The sequence below is a fragment of the Petaurus breviceps genome, unplaced genomic scaffold (genome assembly GCF_028583685.1).
Source record: "Petaurus breviceps papuanus isolate PSGF00001 unplaced genomic scaffold, PetGlider_PUasm1.0 688, whole genome shotgun sequence".
Lineage (NCBI taxonomy): Eukaryota > Metazoa > Chordata > Mammalia > Diprotodontia > Petauridae > Petaurus > Petaurus breviceps.
In genome coordinates, this window is record NW_027186457.1 from 9,199,924 (window position 1) to 9,217,934 (window position 18,011).

The following is an 18,011-nucleotide window of genomic DNA, read 5'->3' on the forward strand; positions in this document are numbered from 1 at the left end:
GTTCTTGATACGGCACCTGGTCTATATCGAGGAATATAGTGATTTCACATGTTGGAAACTTCGTTTACCCTGTCTGAAAACCTGGGGCTGGAAATGCATCCTTTTCATTCTCACAGTTAACACATCTCTTTTTTTATTGGGATAGACAAAACATGGAAGTCATTATATTTCTCCTGCATATATGCATGTAAGGATAAGTAAGTCATTGTCTTAGATTTAGTTCAAATGTGTATTTGAATTAGTTTCAGTTTTTCAAATAAGAATTTTTTCCAGGGTTACTTACAGGTATTCCATCCAAACCTGGGAAGCCAGGTACTCCTGTCGGGCCCTAAAAATATCAGAAAGCACAACCAAAAATAAAGGATACTCCATAATTAGAATAGCAAGTTAATTTAATGAGAATAGTACTACATAAGTAAAAAAAAAACAACTTTAATTGTACTATTTACTTGGATTTTTGCACTAAGAGATATAATTTCTAATGCTTTTGCAAGTATTTAGAATGCTATTTAGATAGCCAGTAGCAAATATTACATCTTTAATTTACAAAAAATACCTTACCTTATCTCCTTTCCCTCCCACTGGTCCAGGAGATCCACTGTCACCTTTCATTCCTTTCTCTCCTGGTAATCCAATGGGCCCAGGAAGTCCTAGATCTCCAATAGGGCCTTGGGGCCCTAGATGTCCAGGTGGGCCCTGAAAAGAAGAGAAGATAGGGTTCCAAAGTAGTATACTCAAATCTTAAGAAATGGGTCCCTGGACTTGCATCATTCTGTGGAGAAACTTACATAAGGGAATGTCTCAACTTAATAGGACTACAAATGATAAATTCCATGCAGGGTCCTCATTAGCAATTATACTCTGTTTTATAGTTTGACACTTCCCCTCTTCCTTCACTAAGTCCTGCTGCACTTAATTCCTCAGTGTTGTGTTCTGATGACCCTGTCCTCAAAGACTACAGCAGCAAGGCACAAGCTCTCGACGGTCCTGCCCAAGCTGGAAAAGTTTTAAGTACTGATCTGATGATAGATTTGTGTTCCTGTCATCTGAAGCATCTTCTAGGTAAGGTTGGAAAGATTTACCTCCAGATGTTTGACCATACACATGTGTGTGTGTAATATATATACATACATACACACATACAAAAAATACACATATTATTACATCAAGGTACAGAGAATCATACATGAAGGAATCATACATCCTGACAATCACACATCCTACAAGTATCAAATGAAATATTCCCCTCATCCTTTCTGTTCTTCAAGAGATAATAAATTAAGATCTTCTCTCTTTAGAGTATCAAAGAACTAAAAAGAAAAGGCTCCTTCACTATAACAAGTAAAAGAAGAGAAGAAAAATTGCCTGGCTGGATCTCTTTAATTCAGATGGCACAGATGGTACAACTGGGGGATGGATAGGGGGCAGGAGGGCAACGTTTATTCTTCTTAACTTCTTTTGCCTGATTCTTCATTTAGATCAGACTCAGTTTCATGTGTCTTCATATACTTATGAGGACAGAAATCACACTTTCTATCTGTGTAACCAATTCACTTTTATGAGATTGTTTTATCCCCTATAAAAATGAGGGGGAAGGCTGGATGACCTCCAATGTCCCTCTGAATCTGTGAATGCTGAACTGTGAACCTTTATAGTTTGGAGGGACAGATCCTTGACTTAATTCTCTTCCTAAGTCTGAAATGAAACAAGACTTGGCAACATCTCTGGCATAGAAGAAAGAGAAATTGCATAAAAAAGAGAAAAATTCTCCCTATTTTCTCTAACATAAAAGCATTGAATGCCACCACCATGTCTTATAGAGAAAGTGGTACTCTGAATAAAAGGGGTATAAAAATACTTCTGTTCAGATGTACTCCTACTATTCGCTAACTATTGGAGGAGCAGGATCCCGGGTCATATGTAGACCCCTGACATTCTGGCCCTGTTCCCTTTTCAGATTTGGGGTGTCCATTTGAAGGGAGGGAGTTACTTTCCCTTCTTTTTATAAATCCACAAAGGGGTCATTGTGAAGGTGAGTCAGTCAATAAGCTTTTATGAAGTACCTACTATGAGCCAAGGACAGTCCAAATAGTTATAACAAGCTACTTCCCTCTTTTTGCCCCCACCAACCAGGACAAATAATAATATTCAGTCAGGAAAACAGTGAGCAATTAGAAGCATTAAGAGAAAAACAGTTTGTTTTTCCCTGGTTATTTGATTTCAGTGAATACCCCCAAAGATCTGATACTTCTAACAAGGGTGGTTTTGATAGCCTTGGGCTTCCCTCCCAGTTCTTAGGGCTCAATGGTGCTTTTTAAAAAGTGTTTTCTTTCCTCTTGGAGATCTAACTAAATTTTTCAAAACCAACTCTAATCTTGAATGTATACATTTTCCTGCTTTCTGAGCCAAATTTTTATCTAATAGAAATGCATGGAAAATGAGCAGGAGGATGAAGACAGGGTTTTGTGAAAATTAGAACTTGCTTGGTAAATTAAAAATATACATCAAAACAGGGCATGATGGCTTATGCCTGCTCTTTCACCTAGAGGGAAGTCTGACATTGGTATTTGACTTTGGCAGTTCTCAACTGAAGCAGGGCTAAAGTTGGTCAGGCATCTAAACTAAGTCCAGCACTAATATGCAGGTGGGGCTGATGGTGAGGCTCTACCAGCTCTAAGGAGGACTGGATTCATACAGGTCAGGAATGGAATGGTCAAAGCCTCTGTACCTTGAGCAGTGGTGGAATCAGGGGCTGCTGTGAGGGGCTGCTACACCTCCAGGTTGGATAAGACAGGGAGATCTATTCTTAACAGCAGCAGCAACAGTATTTTAAAGAAAATCTGTAGCACCCGAGTGTGAACAGTTGAGGTTAGGATATAATTTCACTCAAGAAGTACAGTCTAACAAGGTGGATAGAACACTGGACTTTGGAGAAAGGCCTGGATTCAAATCCTGCCTTGTGTATCAACTCTGTAAGACAGGGATCAATCAATTCACAAGTTTTCATTAAATACTTACTATGTGATGGGCACTGTGTGCGTGTATGTGTACTAAACACTAGAGATGTGACGAAAAAGCAAATACAGCACTGCCCTCACAGAGCTTATAATTTAATTTGGGCAACATGTACCCTAAACACTATAGAAAGAGAAAGAAATAGAAAATACCTACAGAGAATAATTCACTTATGTAATAAACTCCTTAATTGTATTTTCTTTAAATACAAAAGACAGGAAATGTGGTATAGCTGTTCTTAGAAAGACCTGGATTCAAATCCTACCTTTCACCTGTACTAGGTATGATATTCTAGTCACTTAACTTGTCTGTGACCCAGGTGACTCTAATACTAGGAGCTGTAGGGCAGGTGTGCATTAAGAGAGGGAATTTCCTCACCTACAGTTCCCCATGCCAATCAAAGATTCAAAAATTAACTGTTTGGGTTTTTTTTTTTGCTATGGCTATTCGTCCTTTACACAAGCACATTATTTTACACACATGTAACTTGAGTTCCCAAATCACTCATATGGAAATTGTATCCTCTGCCTAAAACATAGGACTTCAGGATATCAGATCTAAAATTACAGTAAAAAACTAATGCTTGAATATAAAATGAAAATCTAGACAGAAACAGTGAGTTAATTCCTGCCTAGACATCATTTAAAAGAATTTCATTTTATATATTCAGTGCTGATTGAATGAGAAATAATTCAGTCTGCAGCTGAATAAAAAAAGAATACTGATTTCATTGATGTGTTATTAGTCTAGCTCCATGAGAGACAAAATGGTCCAATGGTATGTGAAGGGGTCTGGAAATCAGGAAGACCTGAGCACAACTACCTAGCAACATGGAAGCTGAGGGAACCCAGGAAATCACTTAAACTCTCTACGCCCCAGAGAAAACTGAGCCCTCTTCCTACTCCCCATATTTCCTGACCCCTCTGAAGTTGCACAACCATCACTGACCAGCACTGGAAAGAGAGCTTTGGTCAGTGTGTATTCTCTACCCCAGTGAAATCATGAAGCTGAAGGGAAAAAACCCTCCATGGTACAGAATGGAATGTAGAAAGATTGTGTGGACTGATGGATGCTTTTGGCTCATTTTCAAGGTTATACAAGAAAGAAATTCTACATGAATTATAATGAATGACAGGCATAATGAGTTTTTTCAAACTAGAAAAAAGATAAGTAATTACTGAAATATTTTAATCATTTTCATCTTTTAATAAACTTTTTCCTCCTCAAAAAATTTTCCATCGTTTAAGTGGGGTGATGTACAAGATCCAAAATGATAACATATCTTCCAGAACTGCTGTATTTAATTCATTTTTAGTTTTAAAAAAATATTTTGCAGGGTGGCTAGGTGGTGCAGTGTGTAAAGCACCGGCCCTGGAGTCAGGAGGACCCGAGTTTGGTTCCAGCCTCAGACACTTAACACCCACACAAAAAAACTAGCCGTGTAATCTTGGGCAAGTTACTTAACCCCAAATGCCCTCCAAAAGGCAAAAAAAAATTATTTTGCTACTACACACATTTAATTCAATGCATGGTTTATGGCATTCATTAGGAAAAAAGCTTCACTGAACCCAGGATTTACAGTAGGTTTGACAACTGATGCAACTTTAGCCTGCCATGCAAAGCCATAGGATTGTCTATCTTTATTTTGGTTCAAAGACCTATAATGACTGGAAGCTTTGCTGAGACCAAATGTCCATTATTTATGCCCATTTAACAAGGCTACCACATTACCATTTCCGGTCAGCTGTTTAAGTAAAGAATAAAGAAAATCATTCTCAGTGTGGAAACAGAATGTCAGGTATGCCTTGCCATCAAATATCAATAAATTCCTTGTCAGTTGCCTAAGTCAGAAACTTAACTTGATCAGTGCCAAGAGAGATGAATATTATTTAATCTTACCTTGTGGAAAGTGGTGGGGGGGCTGAAGAGAGAGAGGAATAGGGGAGAGAGGAGACAGAGAGGGAAAGAGGGAGAGAGAGGGAAAGAGACAGAGACAGAGAGAGTCAGAGACAGAGACAGTGAGACAGAGGGACAGATAGAGAGAGACAGAGAAAGACATATGGGCAGACAGAGTCTAAAACGGTTAAGGCCTTAATTTAAATCCAATACAAAAGCAATAGACTGGTAGAATTTTTACATAAAACACTTTAAAATCAACCTTTTGAATATCTGTTTATCTTGTTGCTCTAGGTAAGCAGCTATAACAGAAAGCACCACCTTTGAAAGGACAAAAATTCATGGAGGTGCAATAACCTGGCTTCAGACAAAGTTCTGTACTTTCTCTTTGACTCCCAAACACTTTCGCCACTAGGAGGTAAATGAGCAAGAAAGACATGGTAAAATAAGTAAGTTTAGGGTTTTGGTGTCGCTGTATGGCTAAATTATTCTTAATTAAGGTCCGGCTTCGATGTCTCATCATGGAATGAAGAAAACCCTGGCTTCTAAAGCACAATACCTGACACATAGTAAGTACTTAATAAATGCTTTCTTCTATTGACTTGGTGAGCACAGCCCAAGTTCTGCCAGGTTTGTCCGAAGTGGAAAGGTTCTAAGTGTGGGTCGAGCAACAGACTGGACATTTGCTGCCCAAGAACCAGATTAATTAGATATAGACATGCATCACCAAAAAGTTGACCATCAGAGTATGAGGGCTTTTTTGACCAGTTTATAAAGACCATCTGCACTAAGGCAAAAAAAAGAGAATGTAATCTGCAATATTTTATCAATAAAGCCTATCAATTTTTAAAATTGGAAATATTTCTCATGTATATCCTTCCCTCTTCATGTAACTGCCACTGTAGATCCCAGTTTTTCTTACTCTGATCAATAACTTCTTCCCTCCCTGATTTTAATCTCTTCCCCCTCCAAGTTCACCTTACATACCTCACTACAAAGTCAATATTCCTTTCAAAATCATTTACATCTTATTTCTTCCATCATCATCGTCACCATCACCATCATCATCATCATCACATTAATATAGCACTTACTAAGTTCCAGGCACTGTGCTAATTATAAATCTTATCCCAATTGATCCTCAAAACAACCCTGGAAGGTAGGTGCTACTATCATTGTCGTTTTACAGTTGAGGAAACTGAGGCAAAGCAGTTAGATATTCCATATCTCCTTTCCTATTGCATTAAGCCTAAACCCACTTCCAATTTTCAAAATCCTTCAGATTAGGACCCCTTACCACTATCAGACTTTATTTGCCATAGCTTCTGAACATACACTCTCTGTTGTAAGTCTTGCCTTCATTCCAACCTTTAGGCATTTCCTGATGTCTCTTCCTTCACCTTTATCTCCTTTATCTATTTTGTTTGTGTGAAATATTTTTGTTGTTGATAGTGATCATTTTAATAATGATATATATCAACTCCTTAAGGATAGAGACTGACTCTTTTCATATACCTACATTCTCCACAACACTCATCATTAAAGGACCTTGGACATCATAAAGTTTACTATAAATATGAATTTACTGGTTAATTGACTGATTGAGAAATGTCATAAAAACAAAGAATTCCTGGACCTTTGGGGGGGTTTTAAAGGCTGCTCAAGTGTGACTAAGTTGGAGAGCCACTGGGTGTCACTGTTACTTCACCAAACACAAAATAGGGCTGAAATTTAGCAAAGTTTGAAAAGTCAGTTAGCTTTTGAATATTCAGCCTCTATTACAGGTAGAGATCTATGCTAGATGTTAGGGACTACGGTAAAGAAAGGGACCAGGTGCTGGATTTGAAAGAGTGTTGGGTCTAGAGTCAGGAAGACCTAAATTCAAAATTGGCCTTAGATACTTATGAGCTAAGCGACCCTGAACAAGTCACTTAACCTCTGTCTGCCTCAGTTTCCCTAACTATAAAATGGGGGTAATAATAGCACCTACTTCCTAGGGTCATTCTGAGGATTAAATAAGAAAATAATCATAAAGCATTTAGCACAGTGCCTGTCACATAGAAAGTGGCACAGTGGATAAAACTGCTGAACCTAGAGTTAGGGAAACTCATCATTGTGAATTCAAATCTGGCATCAGAGACTTACTAGCTGTGTGACCCTGGGTAAGTCACTTAACCCTGTTTGCCTCAGGTCCTCATCTATAAAATGATCTGGAGAAGGAAATGGCAAACTGCTTCAGTATCTCTGCCAAGAAAACCCCAAAAAGAGTCACAAAGCGTTGGACACAACTGAGAATGACTGAACAACAACAAATCATTGTTGATGCTATGAGTTCCCTACAGCAATAAAATCAGTCATTCATGCAGATCCAAAAAAATTTTTTTTTAATTTAAAATATAAAAGAAAGTAATGCATCAATCCTCAAAGAATTTATAGTAGAATGAGGGAGACCAAAGAAACCCTTGGAAATTACCCTTGGTATACTTTCCCATCCCTGTACCTGCAGCTGAAGATGCTGCCACTTGAACAACAATTGCATGAGAAAACTCCACGGACATTGTTGGATGGAGGTATTTGATACTATTGTTCTACCTTTGGGCTTCACCCATATGGGGGGCACATTCAAGTGCCCAAGAGTCAAGTCAATCCCTCTTCTTCAAGCACCTATGACATGTTCATGATAGCAAAGAAGTTCCATGAGATCAGGGACTACTGATTATGCAAACCCATCTCCCCCAGCACCTTCCCTACTGCTGCCTACACTCAGCTAATACTTAATGCAAGTTTGTTGGAGGGGAGGGGAAATAAATGAATTGCATTTTGAAGGATACAGAAAAGTATAAGGTGTGGTATCTCTTCTCCAAGTGCTCAGAATCTAGTAGAATTGAAATTTCAAAGAAGCAAATTTAGACTGAACTTAAGTGAGAAAAAAAATTCTAAAAATGAGAGCTATCCAAAAGTAGAATGTGCTTCTCCAAGAAGCAGTGGCTGTGCCTGACTTGGCCTTTGTTAAGAAGCTGGATGGCCAGGAGTGATGGCTTGAGGGCCACTGAGGCTGAGAGATTACATGAGTTCCAGTTTTTATCTGAGTTGATTGGGTGTCCACTCTAAATATGGTGAACCATATATACCAATATGGTGAATCCCAAGGTAGTGGAGAACCACTTAGTCATCTAAAGAGGGGAAAACTGACCCAGGTGGGAAAAATAGAACTGGTGAATGCTGCATACTACTCAGTCTTGAGATTGGGCCCATGAGTGGCAACTGTACCTCCAGCCTGGACAAGATAAGAGGATCTAGTCTCAAAAAAAGTAGCAGGATGCCTATTTTTTAGTAATACTGTTACAAGTGATTCTTGGTCAAGTGGGAGTTGAAGTAAGGTCCTAATCTAATTCTGAGATTCTGTGACTGCTAGATTCATCAAAATCAGTTCAACATTGGGTGAGTGACTATCAAGGCAGTTTTTCTCATTCTACCTTGGCTGAAAAGTCCCACTTTCCACTCAAGTAAGATGTGAAAATCTGTAATCTAGCCTATGTAACGGCTCCCAAGTAACTGTATGTAGAACACATATGGCTTCAGTTCAAAGGTCCAGTTCCTGTGGCTCTATGAGTTATTCACCAGGGCATTAATTCCAGAAAAAAAAACCCAAACAATTTTCCCATTGAAATGAGATTATTTACTTAGAAAAAAATGCTCAACAGAGGAAGAGGAAGGATTAAAAAGTAGTTCTCTTTCCATCTAGAAACCCCACACTCCAGCACACACACAGCTCCTTTGAATGCCATACTTTGGTTCCTTCATTATTTCTTTACTAATTAAATACCTACTATGTGCAGAGCATCTTACCAAGGCAATAGAGAGGAACAAAATCTAAATAAGATACAGTCTTTGCCCTCATGGACCTCACAGGCTGGTAAGGAGGTTAAATAGAATCATAGATAATTGTAAGACACTCTTAATACCCAAGTGCCTTAGTGAGGTATATATCAGACTGCTATGTGAATTACAAGGTAGAAAGCTGAAGGTGCAAGAGATGGGCAGTGGAGTATCTCGTCCTCTCCCTACCTCTCAACTAATGGTCTCTGTGTCTTCACTCAGGAGTTCGCTAACTGGTTTAGTTAATTGTTGCTAATCATTCCTTGTAGTTGCCAACTGTCAATTGTAGTTAATTGTTAATAGTTGATCAATGAAGTCAATTATCAAATCAAAGGTTTAAATCATATTTATTGAATAAATGCTCTGTACAAAGCACCTCAGGGATACTATAGCACATAAGACCTAACTAAGCCAGTGCTCCAAGGTATATATGGTCTGAGTGGGAAATTTAAGACATGAACACATAAGAGGATGACTAAGACAAGAGGCAATCTGTGATAAGTACCAAAGAAATGAAACTGGTGAAAATACACTGGCCCTGGAGTCAGGAGGACCTGAGTTCCAATCCAGACTCAGACACTTGACAGAATTACTGTGTGACCTTGAGCAAGTCACTTATCCCCAATTGCCCTGCCTTCCCCCTTCAAAAAGGTAAAAAAGAAAAAAGAAAAAAAAGAAATTAAACTGACACTAATGTTTATAGGAACCCAGAGAGAGATAGGTTCCGGAAAATATTTGACAGTTTGACCAGAATTTTATGACAGAAAAGCTGGTTACTTCTTCCTAATGCATAGTTAGCACCTTTTTTAGGTTTTTAAAAACATGTTTGTTTGAAATTTGGGGCTAAGAAGACCAACTTTCTTCAGGAAACTTTACTGAATCTGTCTTAATTCAAGTTGCTCATTTCCTATTTATCCTTCATAGAGCTTGTTCCTATATTTATTGTTTTCAAGTTGCCCCCCCCCAACTGTCCCAAGGGCAGGGACAGTCTTTTTGCCATTCTCTGTATCCCCAAGGCTTAGCACAAAGTCTGGCATGTAGAAATAGGTGTTTCATAAATGTCTATTGACTGACTGACGAGGAAAGCCTTTGGACATATGGAGGACTTTGAAGAGAAGATGAGCTTAAAATAAGTTGAGAAGGGAAGGAAGGACATTTCAAGCAGGAGAAAATGGCTGGAAAAAAGTCACAGATATGAAAATAGGTAAGAGGTATTCAGGAAAAAGTGAATGGACTAACCCAGAGAAGATAGGGTAAGGATATATTGTGGAGAGTTTCAAATGCCAGGCTGAGAAGTTAGCTTTTAGCTTTACAGGCAGAGGAGAAACACACCTGGGAGTAAAACTAACACATGAAATGACTGAAGCAAGATCCAAAGAGATCTTGCCAAGCTAGAACAGCAGGTAAGATCTCATATGATAAAAGTGAATGGGGATAGCATAGGTTAAAACTTGTTAGAGAGGATAAAGACAAGTGTGGTTAGGCAGTAGTTTACCCAAAAATGTTGGGGGTGGGGATAGAAGGAGGGTTCAGTGAACTTTGAGCTTAAAATGAGTGAAGCAGGAGAGCTAAATAAAAGCTAATTACGATCTCAGCCACTGTGCCTGTGTTGGGGAACTCCCTTGACCAATGAAGGTTAGAATCTCCTCTACAACTTTGAATCTTAAAGAATTTCCTGGAGCACTGAGAGATTAGATGTCTTACCCAGAGTCTCCCAGCCACGGCGAATTTAATTTGGTCAACTGAATTGTCACAGAACCTCAGAATTGGAAAGGACTTGCCTCTGGCAGGTCTTAAACTGTGGTCTGTGATTTTAAGGGCCTTAAGACTTTACCCACTAAGCCATGCTGAGCCTTGCTCAGCTGTATCCCTGCCCATCTTCAGCTGAGTTAGAAGAGACACAACATCAAAAAAGAAGAAAGATGCTGATAATATTTCATCATCAGTGAAGCACTGAAAAGATATATATTATATATATGAAAAAATATACATATATATATATATATAACCTGAGTTGTAGATAACAGAAATGTACTATCTCATGTGTCCTCTTTCTCTATTCTTCTTTGTATAAGGAAATATAAATGTTACTATTTGTTATGTTAGTAAAATTCATAACAAAAAAAATTAAGAGGCATAATGTCCAGGAATAAGGAGGTGAGTGGCCCATTGTACTCAGCCCTGGTCAGACCCCATTGGAAGGGTGCATTCTGAGCATCATATTTTAGTAAGGCCATTTCTAATCTGGAGGATGTTCGCAGGAGGGCAAGCATCAAGGTGGGAAGAATTTAAAATTCATGCCATGTGAAAGCTGGTTGAAGGACCTGAGGATATTTAGTGTGGAGGAGATGATGTAAGGGAGACAATTGCTATCTTCAAGTATTTGAATGGAGAAATAGGTTGCTATTGTAAAAAACGGAGATTTGGTTTTGACGTAAGCAAAAAACTTTCTAACAATTGTATTGTTCAGGGGTGGCTAGGTGGCGCAGTGAATAGAACACCAGCCCTGGAGTCAGGAGGACCTGAGTTCAAATCTAACTTCAGTCACTTAACACAAAAAACTAGCCATGTGACCTTGGGCAAGTCTTTTAACCCCAATTGCCCTACCTTATTCCCTCCAAAAAAAGCAAAGAAAAAAATTGTATTGTTCAATTGTGTCTGACTCTTCATGACCCGACCCCATTTGGGGTTTTCTTGGCAAAGATACTGGAGTGGTTTGACATTTCCTTCTCCAGCTTATTTTCTAGAAGAGGCAACTGAGGCAAATAGGGTTAAGTGACTTGCCCAGGGTCCCATAGCCAGTAAGTGTCTGAGGCCAGATCTGAACTCAGGATGAGTCTTCCTAACTCCAGGTTGGCACTCTATCTACTGCCCCACCTAGCTGCTATTCTAACAATTAGAACTATCCAAAAGTCAAAGGGGTTACCCTCAGGTGGGAGTGACTTTAACCCCACCTGACAGTTTTATGCAAGATTTATTTTAAAGGGAATCCTTTGTCAGGCACCAGTGGGACTAAATGGCTCTTTTTCCCTTCCTAGTATGAAATTTAGCAGTTCTGTGATTTCGTGATTCTCTCCTTGATATTATTTTTATAGTCTATAGCCCAAAGATGTAATGAATATGATTCCCTAACCCCACATCCAAGCAATAGGACTTCTACATCTCTATTATACTTTAGTTTTTGAAGGGCTTTTAACAGACATGACCTCATTTAATCTTTCTAAAAGTCTCATGAGTTAGGGAGAACAAGCATTAAGATCTCCATTTTGCTGATAAGGAAACAGATTTTAAGATGTTGGCTCACTGCACATCATGAGACGACCAAGTTATAAGAGCCAGGCCTGAGAACCCTGGTTCCACATTGCCTTGCTTCTCTTTGTCCTCTTCGGAATTTCTTTCCTCTCTCCTGTGTATTTTTGGGTCTGGTTCTCATCCCACTACACACTTAAAGTAGCTTGATCTGAGTTCACAAAGACCTGCCTGATTTGAGAGTAAATAATGAAAAGAGGTCAAGGAATACTCATGCCAAGCCAGTGGGCTGTGATACAACCAAATTAAAGCATAAAGAGCCTCATTTTTACTCGGTGCCTACCACACGCAAGCCCCTATGGAGTAAACAGTTATAGAAGACACAGTTCTTCCCTTCAAGAGTGTCTTTTCCCATCTTAACCCACTAATCTTTACTGAATTTCAGTCCTTAAGTAGCCATGTACATTCCACACAAGATTGACGTAGGAAAGTCAGACTTCAAAAGAGTAGGCAAGATTTGGCTCAAAGAATTGTCCAGAGCTTTTTAGAACACGCCTTCCTGTAAGACCATGGAATATTTTTGTTTTCATTGTTCCAGCCAAGTTGGAACAACAGGGAGATTAACCACCTCCATGGAATTCCAGAGCCTCATCTCAGAAAACAACATTCATTAAGTTTTTAAAAAAGATTTTATAATGAAAAGGTTACAAAAGGGGAGAAGGGCTGTACATGCAGAGAACAGAATTTCCCCCCAAGATAATTCTCTCCATTTCTGCTGATTTTCCTCTTTCTTCCATCAACTTGTATTCTGAATCAGAATCTCGAAAGTTTAGGATGAACAAGGAAAACTTTCAGAAAATAACTGAGTGTGCCCAGACCGAGTGGCTGATGGTATAGTATAGAGGGAAATGTAAAACATCATGTCCTTACTGAAATTTTTAGTGTGGTTTTACGTGAAGCAATATTCTAAACTTCCTTCTTCACTGGCAGAAATAGATGTAATAGGGGCGATAGAAGTAAAGCTATGTCTGGGCCCCTTACAGTAAAGAACTGTTTTTCTCTTTTCAGAAACCTTTCCTTCATTTTCTCTGACTGCCATACTTCACTGGAAATTAGATTAACAACACATGATTTACTCTCAAGTCTAAGACAATCATATATATTATAACTTGCCCTGGATTACATTTTATTTTGAGATCAGAATAATGTGAAAAATATGGAAGTCAATATTTTTACTGCCCTTGATCTATATTTTTAAATGTCCTACAAATCAAATTCATGAAAGATTGCTGAATGTTCCCCCACTAGAATAGAAGGGATTGTCTTTCTATTTGTATTTATATTCCCTTATAAAGGGGGAAAATATATTCATATCTGTATATATATACATGCATTTGTGTGCATATATCTGTATATAAGTATATGTATGTGAATTTATATTCCTTTATGGCAAGTCACTTAATAAAATGCTTGTTGACTTGACTTATAATATGTGCACTGTGACCAACCAGATTATTTGGCCTACCATGCCTGCCTGTATAGAGTTCTGATTACATGGAAAATGCTCTTCAAGATGGGATGAACTAATTATTGAAAGTTATGATAAAAGTTATACATTTCCCAAAGTGACCAGGAATTGGGGATCACCTGGTGATCGATTTTGATGTCTCAAAATAGCACTTAGTTTATCCAAGCTAACTGTTTATTATTTTATATATGTATATGTGTGTATAAGTATTATATACATACCCGAGATCCTTTTTCAGGAAAACACTGGCAAACTAAACAATCTTGTCCTCCACAAGGACCAAAGTACTTCTTTCCACCCTGAAAGTTAAAAAAAAAAAGTTGCTTAGCAGTAAGACACAGTTTACTTTGGAATACAAGGACATGAAACTACACAGTCTAACTCACTCGTTGAAATTTGGTAAATTTTTTTTATCTTTCAATCCATGAGGTGCCAATACTGGATCAGTCATAAGTAATGATTGACCAATCAAATTCGTTAGGCACCTACTAAGTATTAGTACTAGGCAATGGGTTACAAAGGCAAAAACAAATAACTCCTGCCTTCAAGGAGTTTATATTCGACTCAATTCAATGAACACATATAAGTAAATGCAATTTGCATAAAAAGAAAGTACAAAGTATGGGGTTTTGGGAGGGTAGCTCTCTAGTGGGAAGGTAAGTCAGAAAAAAACTACACGTGGGAAATTATGCTTGGACTGAACAAATGAAGAAAAAAGCAAGAGATTCTAAGGAGAGGGAATGTATTTCATGAGTGGGGACTAGCTTATATGAAGCCACAGAGATGGAAAATTGAATAACAATAATAATAATAATAACAGCTACCATTTAAATGACCTTGTAAGGTTTGCAAAGTGCTTTACAAATATTACTATCATTTGATCCCCACAATAACCCTGGGAGGTAGTTACTACTATTATTACCCCCATTTTACAGATAAGGAAACTGAGGCAAACAGGTTAAGTGACTTGCTCAATGTCACATAATTAGGGTCTGAGGCCAGATTTGAACTCACACCTTCCTGGATTCCAAGTCTATCAATCACTCTATCCACTGTGCCACCTAGTTTCAATCCATGACAAAGATCAAGTAATCGAGTTTGGCTGGAATGTAGAGTATGTGAGAGATAATAATATTTAATAAGTCTGGAGCCAAATTGTTATGGGCATGAAATGCCAAAAAGAGATTTATCCAGCAGATAATTGGTAGTGGGAGTTTATTAACTAGGAGAATGACATGGTCAAATTTGTGATATAGGAAAATAATTTTGGCTTCTGTGTGGAGGGGGATAGATGAAAGAGGGGAGTGATTTGAGAAAGAGACTAGTAAAATAATCTAGGAGAGAAGGAAGTGAGCAGAGTCCTAAATACCTTTAGTTTAAGGCAATAAAGTGGCAAATATCACCCAGGGAAAACTGCTGAAGTTACCTTGTCATCAAATGCATAACTGGGATTCATCTTACTTCTAAGTTGAGTTATAGAACCATATAACTGATATTGTGACTTGAAATGCATGGGGAAAATTCTTCCTGTTCCCAATTTTCCACAGAAATCTTTCCTCCTCCTGACTACCACTGATGTCTAATTTCTATTGCATTATAAATTCAGTCTTTGGGTCTAAGGCCTACTCCATGTCAAGATAAAAAAGCCCCTCACATAGGTAACATTTTGAATTATCAGTCATTAATTAATTAATTATTATTATATTATATATTATATAATATATATTAATAAAATTAACTTTAGTGTGAATAAGTTTATCACCACCTTTCCAACGTGACAGCTAACCAAAGCTTTGATAACATCAAGAGAGAACTCCCTAGCATTGAATTGTAAGGGTAAGATGTAAAAACACTAGCAGCATGCTTAAACAGAAGGTTCTGTGCTTCTTCATCACAGGTTTCATTTACTGTTACTGCCCAAGGAATTAAATAGGATCCTTTCCCTTAGATTTCCACCTTGGGCCTAGAGTTGTGTCCTGTCAGTACTTCTCCTCCATAGTGAGTCATCAGAATATCATATGCTCATTCAACCATTAACAGTACAAGTCTTACCTTGAACCGTTAAGAGGACGAGACTTAACTGGCTGTTCTGAGAGGAGTGTCAGAGAAATCGTATCTAGGTGGGCAAATTACTGATAGATCTTATAGTTTCAGAATTCAGCTTCATCCAGCTTAACTAATCCTTGGGTTTGACTTGTAATTTTCTTGTTTCTAATTTCCTTCGATCTAATTTTCTAATAATCTAATTCTAATCTTCCTTAGATCACCCCCAGGACAGGCAAGTTCTCATTCTCACACACTAAAGGAAGCAAAGTGGTTTCAGTGTCTAATCCCCCAGACATAACTCTAGAGATCAAACTAAAACTACGTCCCCTAAAGCAGTGTAAGACCTCAGTTGGTTGCTTCACCCACCCCAGGCCTCATTTCCCTTCCACTCACCTACCCTTCCCAACCCCAACTATGAGATACTCAGGGCAGCTATGTGTTAGAGTGGATGGATTGATTGCCTGTCCTGAAATCAGGAAGACTCATCTTTCTGAGTTTAAATCTAGCTCATACACTTACTAACTGGGTGACCCTGGGCAAGTCATTTAGCCTTGCTGACTTCCATTTCTTCATCTGTAAATGAGTTGGAGAACGAAATGACAAACCATTCCCGTATCTTTGCCAAGAAAACCCCAAATGGGATCACGAAGTTAGACACAACTCAATAACCATACAAGATGGTCTGACTTTACACAATTTCTTTCATAACACATTTCTTCTTCCATACCTTGGCAGCTAACCCATCTAACTTACTCACCATTTTTCTATTTCCTTCCTGCCCACTTCTAAAGAAAGCAGTTTACTAAATATACAGTTACATTTAAAAGCCAAAAACATTTACATAAATTAGCTGATTTGTGGCCCAAAGGAAATACACCTACATTTGAAGAGGTGGGCTATTCATCCCAAAAGCATGATAGGGGAGGTACTAGGTAAGAGTCTTGAGTGTGGAGATAATGAAAAGAGTAGTGAGAAAACCATCTGAACACAATATTCAGTGACTTAACCATTCAATATGCGTATCAGTCCGGACCTAAATATTGGTACAAAAAAGACTTCTTCACCTCTTTTTCTATTTTTTTAAGGTTCATGTTTTGAAACAAAAGGCTGTGTTAAAGTATTATGGGAAGAGGTCTAAGCTGGGAATGGGGAGAAGTAAGAAGGAAGTCAGAAGACCCAAGAAGATTTGAATTCTTTTTTTTTTTTTTGGAGGGCAGTTGGGGTTAAGTGACTTGCCCAAGGTTAAATGGCTAGAAGATTCGAATTCTAATACTTGCTCTGTCAACCAACCATTAAACTGTGAATTTGTACAAATTACTGTACCCATAGTGTGAAAGAGTATCTGATTTCTCTTCAAAGGCTCTTCCACTTTTTAACTGTGAGATCCTGGGCAAATCATTTTAACTCCTCACAGTCCTCCTCACTCAGTTTTCCTGAAAAAGGCTCTCAAGTAAGTGATTGAATAGTCAGGTTGGATAAAGTAAGTGCCATTTGGAAGCACTTAAATGAACAAATGGGGGGAGGTGGGAGGATGTAGATGATTTCTTAGGTCCCTCTTAACTCTAAAACGATGATATTGTGATAACATGAAGGATTTAAAATATAATACCTCTAAATTCCCTTCCATCATTGCCATCCTATACTTTCTGTTAATTGGCCATTGCCAGCTCCCAACAGTGCATAATGTAAAAATCATCCCTCCACCTGGATACATACACACACACACACACACACACACACACACACACACACACACACCTCCATTTCTTTTCTTTAAGGAAATGGGATTAAGTGACTTGCCCAGGGTCACACAGTTAGTAAGTATCTGAGGTCACATTTGAACTCAGGTCCATCTAACTTCAGGGCTGGTGTCCTATCCACCGTACCACCTAGCTGCCCCGTACATCCCCACTTCAGTGTCACTATCCATACTTCTTTCAAAGGAAAAAAAAATTGGTTGAAGAATATGTAAAAAAAATTTCAATTTAAATATTATTCAGTAATGCTATGTATTTAAACAAACTATGTATTCTAAAAGTACATAAGTGAAGATATTTTCACAACTAGATAATTTAAACAAAAAAAAAATCATTTGAAACTTCAAAGAAATACCCTAGAGTCAACAAGTAGCTCATTATCTTCAAATGCAGAAACATTAAGTTCAAAGCCAGTAGAAACTCATGATAAGATTTTTTAAAAAATGTTTCCAGTCAAACCGTAACTGCAAACAAGCACATAGGTAACCTGAACACTTGGGTCATTTGAGGTTGGGATACAATTACTATGTGTTCAGTGAAATCTCTAACAGGACAATAGATATACATGTACCTTGATCATACTGGCAAGAGTATTTCTTTTTACTTCCATTCTCAATGAAAGATTTGTGGCAAATGATTAT

At 38.2% G+C, this 18,011-nt stretch overlaps 1 protein-coding gene across 1 annotated transcript in view; it reads right to left on the reverse strand.

Annotated features, from left to right (window-relative positions):
- Window positions 1-18,011, reverse strand: part of COL4A4 (collagen type IV alpha 4 chain) — a 152,111-nt gene that overhangs the window by 114,654 nt on the left and 19,446 nt on the right. Inside the window, exons 4-6 of the mRNA XM_069104553.1 lie at window positions 13,789-13,866; window positions 562-696; window positions 284-328 (exon numbers count right to left, since the gene is read on the reverse strand). Coding sequence (XP_068960654.1) covers window positions 284-328; window positions 562-696; window positions 13,789-13,866 — 258 coding nt within the window. The remainder of the gene's footprint in view (window positions 1-283; window positions 329-561; window positions 697-13,788; window positions 13,867-18,011) is intronic.